Raw genomic sequence first — 8,630 nt, forward strand, 5'->3', positions numbered from 1 at the left:
ATGTATGCTCTAAATTAATTTCCATCACAGGACGATAGCAAATAATGCATATGGGTCGTATTTGCCACACACCACCTATATCAGACATAACTATAATTATATAATGAACTGCATTTAAAAACGGTGTATTTACCACATACGACCAGCAGTGTTCACATAATCACAGCAAGGACATCGAGTTAAGTCCGTGTCAGTTACGTCTATTTTCGTGCAAATTGGTATCTATGATGGACTTAAGACCATTTAAATCCTTCTATATAAGCGATGCTATTAGGGGTACAGCTACGATTTTTCGTGACGATATGTAATCAGGGATGGCGATTCCGAATATGCAAAAAGAAAAGACGTTTTAGGTCTCTCTGCCGCTTACAACCTTCTGTCTCTCACGCGACGATATACGCATAACCTACACACTATTGCAAACTCAACATAAAAACACATTAAAAATGATCAACAATCAGTCAAAAATAACTGGTTTATTGGTGTTAAAGTAAAACATCTTTCACAGAAAATTTACATCATTTGAATCATGAAAATTTAATTGCCTAGCTCATATTACGTAACTGTAATATATACATGTATATATTTTTAATCACATTAATAAAATAACTGGCCAAAGTTTGTAAAGCGACACTTGAGGGGTGGATGTGTACGTGTATTGACATGGCATTCATAATCTTCAACCTTTTCACAGGTGTACAGAATATATATATTTTTTTTATTACCAAACGACTGCACCAAAAAGTGTATATATTTCATAAAATGCCTTTCGCATGTTTAGACTCCTTTCTTCACTCATCAAAAATGTTGATAAAATAATTGTGAATGAATGGCCCCACAACAGAAAGACCTCTCAAAAATTAAATCCTTTCAGAATAGTAATAAAATCTTAAGTACATGTTGGAAATAAAAACACAAAAAACAAAAATAGAACACTAACAAAAACATCAACAATCTAATAGCAAACAACGTTCTTTTTATATTTATTTATTGGGCTGTTTTTGTCACATTACTGAACAACATAGTTTGTTGGCTTTGAATACACACGGTCTTGGGGGCAGGACACAGCCCAGTAGCAAAGTACATGCATGTAGTGCAGTCGGTCTGGGGTCGATCCCCATTGGGCTATTACTTGGTACAGCCAGCACAACTGGTATGTCATAATTAAAGGCCATAGTATGTGTTATCCTGTCTATGGGATGGTGCATACAAAAAAGATCTCTTGCTACTAATAGGGAAAATGTAGTGGATTTCCTCTCTCGTATCAGAATTACGAAATGTTTGACATCCAATAGCCGATGATTAATAAATCAATGTACCAGTATTTTGCTGTATACCCAACTTCATACCTCAAATAATGCACATTTTCTCACTTACTTAAACGGACTTAATCCTGAGTTTGTAGCCTTTTAATTTTTATTATTAACATAACAACTAGTATATAATTTTTTTAATTTAGAATATATTATCGAATGCATTTCTGGTCAACCTAATGTCTTGTACTAAATGATTTCCTTCCGACCACCAAACACAATTTGAAATAAGTGGATTAAAGGGAATCTTCGACATACCGTTACGTATTTCAAATGTTTCAACTACAGGTTCTATTACATGTGTGCAGATTCATTCACAATTTATTTAACAGCTACAAATTGAGGACAGCTGCTTTAAATTTCTGTCTTTCAATGCAATCTTGTTAATTCAATTAAACATTTTTTAACCTGACTAGTTTTTGTTAGTCCAGTACTGTTAACAGTTTTTAACGTGCTACGTTTTTATCTTATTTCCTTTGCGTCCCTGTTTTTTGGCGTGCGTTAATGCTGGAATTCCAGCAGGGAGTGGGGGGTGTGCTGAATGTTGACCTTCTGGTCTACTGGAATCGCCAGAAACCGTTGGAACATCGGAATTCTGTTCATCAAATTCACCAGGATGTTTCTTCTGGAGGTGCCAGTTTAACGCGGCCCGCTGTCTGCACCTGTAGTCACACAGCTCGCAGCTTAGCGGTTTCGTATCCGAGTGGATCCGCGAATGAACAGCAAGGTGGCCCTTGTGGAAGAAGCTCTTCCCACAGCCTGGGCAGGGACACGGGAAGCATCGGTTCTTGAGGTGCACCATGTTGAGGTGATTCCTCAGGCTGCCTTGAGCGTGACAGGCGAAGGAGCAGTCTTCGTAGGTACACTTGTACTTGAATATACCCAGGTGGACCCTCGTGTAGTGGGTCTCCATCCGGTAATCTGACTTGAAGAGGAGCCTGCAGCCGTCGAACTTGCACGGGATCGTCTTCACCCTGTGTTTGGCGATCTTGTGCTGCTGCATGCGTCGGCTCCTCACCACCAAGCCGCAAACGTCGCACACACTTAAGTAGTCCAACTGTGCCCCGTGATGACACACCATGTGTTCTTTGAGATCGGAATTACGTTTGAACTCCGCACCACAGGTGGGACAGAGGGCTGCTCTGAAAGCATCCTTGGAAAGAACCGACGCATAATGTGTCTGCGACACATGTGCTATGAACGCTTTTACTGTTTTCGAAGAGAATGTGCACCACGAACAACTAAAATGTTTTTCCTTAGCGTGTTTTGCATGCATGTGTTTCGAAATGCCCAATTTTGAATTGGCCGAGAATTTGCATTCCGGAAACAAACAGACGAAATTCTCAGTGACTCGGTGTTTCCTGATATGGACTTTCAAGTCCGGTGCACGTAAATATTTCTTACTGCAGTGTTGACATTGAAAATCGTAGTGGGTCAGAAGATGAATTTTGGCATCATCAATGTTAGACCGAACCTGTGGGCAATATGTGCAGCCATATTCACCGTCTGATATTTTCACCACATCTGGCTCGATTACCCCGTCACCAACCGTAAACAAATTCACATCAACACTACCATTACCAGAATCATCACAAACGTCATCATGGTTATCTAAATTTTCACCCCTCCTATCTTTATTCTTATCATTATCTTCATAGCCAGGGGGGAGGTATTCGTCATCATCCGAATCTTTGGCTTTCCTCTTCTTTTTCTTACTTATGTGTTCATCGTCGGAAGAATCGTCATCAAAGGTTACAAAGCAGTCATCCAGCGATTCATATCCCGAGAAATCATCGCCTTTCAGATCAGGAGAATGTAACTTGTTCTTCAACAGCTCGGCAACACGTGGTCCAGTTTCATCTAGTCCTTTGTGATCCGTCTCCATTTTACCAAGCCCCTCTTCATGAACCAAGTCCGCCTGACTATCACCAATCTCATTCTGATCCTGGCACTGTATTAATGTACCTTGCTCATTCTTCGGTATCTTACACGTCAATTTACAGTCTTCGTGAGCGTCGCAAAAGGTTGAAGAGAGCCCATTTGTTTTTGCGTGACGATTTACATCGAGGTAGATGATGGATTTGTCTCTCACGGCGACCAGACTGACAATGGATGGATCACCTCCTGAGTTAGTGTCGCTGCATGACTGGCTCATTGTCGCCTGATCACACTGACAGTCCGGCAGACATCTGTCAGTAGCTTCACCTTTGATATTAACATCAGTCACAATCCTGAAAGGAATTTTTAAAAAACCACACTATGATATTTTGTACATTTGGTAATATACAGTGTTCAGTGTGAGTTTTAATTCAGTAAACTAGTCTGGGAGTGGCTTCACCTTTGATATTAACATCCATCACAATTCTGAAAAGAATAAAAACACACTATGATATTTTGTACATTTGGTAATATACAGTGGGAGTGGCAGTCCTCATTTTGGTGTTGCAGGAGGGATGAAATTTCCAGTAAAGGATCTCCTCAGGAGTGTTTGCTGTCTTACAGATGAGGCACTAGAGATTCACAGAATGAACCACTATTTTGTCAACTGCATTGTGCACAGATATGGCTTAACAGTTAAAAACCATTACAATTTTGTCATCCATTTTTATACATGAATTGAAATTGAATGGTTAAGGTACTAACAAAAAAAACATTTACAGAATGCGTTTTGCTTATGCAGCATTCGAAATGTTTGTCAAGTGGACAAGTAAAAATGTACTTAACTAAAACAAACCATTTATTTGGACAATATTGGCGAACAAGTAGATTTCTAGATGTATTTGTCCGGTCGACTGGAAAAATTCTGCTAATTTCTATCACTGTTATGTATGATTCTAATTTCATAAATATAACTGGAGTAAATGATGCCTTATTTCTAAGACCAAGAATTCCCTTGTGAAGGCTTGGTGTACCACTGAGTTACGTCCCGTCCCCTCTAAGACTAGGAATTCCCTTGTGAAGGCTTGGTGTACCACTGAGTTACGTCCCGTCCCCTCTAAAACTAAGAATGCCCTTGTGAAGGCTTGGTGTACCACTGAGCTATGTCCGGCCCCCTCTAAGACCAAGAATGCCATGGTGAAGGCTTGGTGTACCACTGAGCTACATCCTACCCGCTCTAAGACCAATAATGCCCTTGTGAAGGATGGGTGTACCACTGAGCTACGTCCCACCCCATCTAAGACCAAGAATGCCCTTGTGAAGGCTTGGTGTACCACTGAGCTACGTCCGGCTTGGTGTACCACTGAGCTACGTTCCGCCCCCTCTAAGACCAAGAATGCCCTTGTGAAGGCTTGGTGTACCACTGAGCTACGTCCCCCCCCCCTCCCCTCTAAGATCCCCCCTTAAGACCAAGTGAAGGCTTGGTGTACCACTGAGCTACGTCCCGCCCCCTCTAAGACCAAGAATGCCCTTGTGAAGGCTTGGTGTACCACTGAGCTACGTCCCGCCCCCTCTAAGACCAAGAATGCCCTTGTGAAGGCTTGGTGTACCACTGAGCTACATCCTACCCGCTCTAAGACCAATAATGCCCTTGTGAAGGATGGGTGTACCACCGAGCTACGTCCCACCCCATCTAAGACCAAGAATGCCCTTGTGAAGGCTTGGTGTACCACTGAGCTACGTCCGGCTTGGTGTACCACTGAGCTACGTTCCGCCCCCTCTAAGACCAAGAATGCCCTTGTGAAGGCTTGGTGTACCACTGAGCTACGTCCCGCCCCCCCCCCCCCCCCCCCCCCCTAAGACCAAGCATCCACTTGTGAAGGCTTGGTGTACCATTGAGCTACGTCCCGCCCCTCTAAGACCAAGAATGTCCGTGTGAAGGCTTGGTGTAACACTGAGCTACGTCCCGCCCCCTCCAAGACGAAGAATGCCCTTGTGAAGGCTTGGGTGTACCACTGAGCTACGTCCCCGACCCCTCTAAGACCAAGAATGCCCTTGTGAAGGCTGGTGTACCACTGAGCTACGTCCCGCCCCCTCTAAGACGAAGAATGCCCTTGCGAAGGCTTGGTGTAAACGTTTACCTGCGAGTTCTCCGTACTCTGCTGACTATCTTGTAGAAGGTGGACACATTTAGTTTCTCGTGTAGAGGAATTCTGTACACCCAGCTGATTCTGGTAATTTTCATAGCTGTTAATACTAATAATAAAAAAAAGTTTTTTGTTTTTTTTTGAACAACATCACTAGAGCACATTGATTTATTAGTCATTGGCTTTTGGATATCAAACATTTGATTTTGAGATTTTTGAGATAAGTCGAAGATTTTTCCATTAGTACCAAGGGGTCTTTTATATGCGCCATCCCATAGACAATGATAGCACTTTGATATAACAGTTGTGGTGCACTGGCCGGAACAAGAAATAGCCCAATAGGCCTAGCGAAGGGATTGATCCCAAATGACCATGCATCAAGTGAGTGCTCTCTCACTGGACTACGTCTATACCCTAATAAAAACTAGGTCAGTAATGTAACAAGTCGTTGCAATGACTGGGGGCGCGGGACGTAATCGAAGCAGTGGAATTTCCTCGTTCCCATCCCAGTGCAAAACCCACTACTGGTATATCCAAGGATGTGGTCTGTTATCTGCCCATCTGTGGAAATGGTTTGCATATAAAAGATCCCTTGCTGCTAATCGAAAAGAGTAGGTCATGAAGTGGCGACAGCGGGTTTCCTCTCAATATCTGGTGCAGGCCTTCTAGAATACGGTGGCCTGATGCCCGAGGCCAGTATTTTCTTGGATTCGGGCCAGTAAAAGTTATTTTGTGCAATCGATGGCCAAAGTGGTAAAAGAAAAAAGGGAAAAAAAAAGGTTCTCCAATGCTACGACATACAAAAACAAAATAAAACATCTAACAAGTCATTTCTTTTCGATTGCTATCACATGCCAATATTTTCACTAACAAAATAGGTTGGCCACACAGTAATCTCTGACCCCATACATGACATCATATACCTATTGATATAACTTATTAAAAGTTATAAAATGTAAACATTGGAAAAACAAAAGTTCATTGTTTTTTGCCGCCATTTGTTTTTGACACTGGAATCCAAAGATTTGTTACTCTAATACCTAATAATATGCAAAACGGTAAACCAGTCTTTATTAGTTTTTAAAGGAAAGAAGTGTTTTATTTAACGACGCACTCAACAAAATTTTATTTACGGTTATATGGGCGCAGGCGCATATAGGTTCAGGACCCACCCAGATTTGAGAGGGAAAACACCAGCTGTCCCTCCACTACATGGGCTTACTCTTCCGATTGGGCAGCAAGGGATCTTTTATTTGCGCTTCCCACAGGCAGGATAGCACAAACCATGGCCTTTGTTGAACCAGTTATGGATCACTGGTCGGTGCAAGTGGTTTACACCTACCCATTGAGCCTTGCGGAGCACTCACTCAGGGTTTGGAGTCGGTATCTGGATTAAAAATCCCATGTCTCGACTGGGATCCGAACCCAGTACCTACCAGCCTGTAGACCGATGGCCTGCCACGACGCCACCGAGGCCGGTTTTATTAGTTTTAAAGGTTGCATGCCACTATTTACAAATACTTTAAACATGTAAATTATTAATTTAATTTATAAAATATGACATAAATTGCAAAAAGGTTTTTTAAAAAGCTTAGGAACACAGTATCATGAAATAGATAAATTTAACAAAGTACCCAATTGAAAAATTATAATATGGGTGTGTGTGTTGGGGGGGGGGGGGTGGGGGGGGGGGGGGGGGGGGTTAAGCCTGAAACTGCAATACATGTACACTTTATGCTAATAAAGGTTCTTAATCGTTTCTTTTTTTTCTTTCTTGTTGTTTTTGAGGGGTTGGGGGTGGGGCCGAGTTCCCATTCCTAAAGTAAATAAATATGCTGTTAATTGTTGTAATTATGTGTCTGGTAACATGGATTTATATTTTTTATAACTTTCGGGTGGTTAGTGGAAAACAAGTATTTTAATAGGTAGGTAAGCTTTATTCTAAATTGATGAAAATTATTTTGCATATTCGCTTTTTCTAAACACCATAAAGCATGACCAAGGAGCCGATCTGTTGTGTAAATTGACAAATTGATACACATGATCATCAGTATGAAAAAGGCACATTAAAAGGTTAATTATTAAAAATGAATTTTTCCCAGGCCAGTGAATTTGCAAATCATTGGCCCTATGCAAAGTGAACTGCTTCTCATATTCTAGGGAACACCCTGTCGTGTGTGTTGTCATTTCAACCACATGTTTAACCCAATTTAAACTTGTTATTTTGCGCGCAAAAAAATTCAAGTGCTGCCACAGAGACTGGGATATCAAAACGGCTCTCGAGGATGGTGTTATAATGTATGTGGGGATGGTTGCATATAAAAGATCCATTGATGTTAATTGAAAAAGAGTAGCCCCCAATGAAGTGCGGACAGTGGTTTTTCCAATCTCGAGATTCTTGTGGTCCTGAACCATACATGTATGTCCGACACCAGATAAGAACCGTTAATTAAACATGGGTTGAGTGGCATTAGTTACCTAAAACCTTTCCTTCCTTCAGACCGGTATCTAATAGATAAAATACACAGAGTGTGTTGAGTGCGTGTAGTTAAATACAACATTTCTTCTTCTGGTTTTTTTTTTGCAGATGAATGATCTAAATTGCGAGCATGCTCTTGGTATCGAAGTGAAGTTGAATCTTAGGAATCGGTTGGTATTTCATCATCGATCATTGGTTATAATGGTTTGCAGCATCCAATCAACTTTTGATTACACTATTGGCTAGAATTATATGAACATAAGAATGATTCCAATTATAAAGGCCATGCACCTACATGTATTGTCCTGTTCACCCTACAGATGGCTAATTTTACCTTTAATAACTATTTAATGTCTCTTTTTTTTTTCTTTATGTACACCTGAAAACAAACCCAATTCCCAGCATATTTACATTAATTCTATCATCTAAGCTGGAGGAACAGCTATAGTCAACATTGTCCCACACTAATATGTATAAAGATTTGACAATTGCAGCCCCTTTTCTCATATGGTACAAAATGTTTATATTTTTTTGTAACTTATTTTGCTATGACAAAACTACACATTAAAGTAGTGTCTCAAATAGAATAAAAATGATTTTCGTCGATATTTTTTTTTTATTAAACTGACAGGTAAATATTTTTAAATATCTATTTAATGATACTCTACCTAATTTAGCATATGGTTAAGGACCACAGATTTTGACAGAGGAAACACGCTGTCGCCACTTTATGGGCTACTCTTTTCCATTAGCAGTAAGGGATCTTTTATATGCACCATCCCACAGACAGGATAGCACATACCATGGCCTTTG

General features: G+C 40.8%; 1 protein-coding gene across 1 annotated transcript; it reads right to left on the minus strand.

Moving 5' to 3' along the window:
* Positions 1-463: 463 nt before the first annotated feature.
* Positions 464-5,436, minus strand: LOC121390698 (zinc finger protein 91-like). Its single transcript, XM_041522585.1, has 2 exons — positions 5,333-5,436; positions 464-3,544 (listed from the first exon to the last, which is right to left on the minus strand). Exons 1-2 carry the CDS (start codon positions 5,434-5,436, stop codon positions 1,768-1,770), a joined length of 1,881 nt encoding a protein of 626 aa, XP_041378519.1. The 3' UTR covers positions 464-1,767.
* Between the last annotated feature and the right edge of the window lie 3,194 nt (positions 5,437-8,630).

This window comes from Gigantopelta aegis, chromosome 15 (assembly GCF_016097555.1).
Source record: "Gigantopelta aegis isolate Gae_Host chromosome 15, Gae_host_genome, whole genome shotgun sequence".
Taxonomy (NCBI): Eukaryota; Metazoa; Mollusca; class Gastropoda; order Neomphalida; family Peltospiridae; genus Gigantopelta; species Gigantopelta aegis.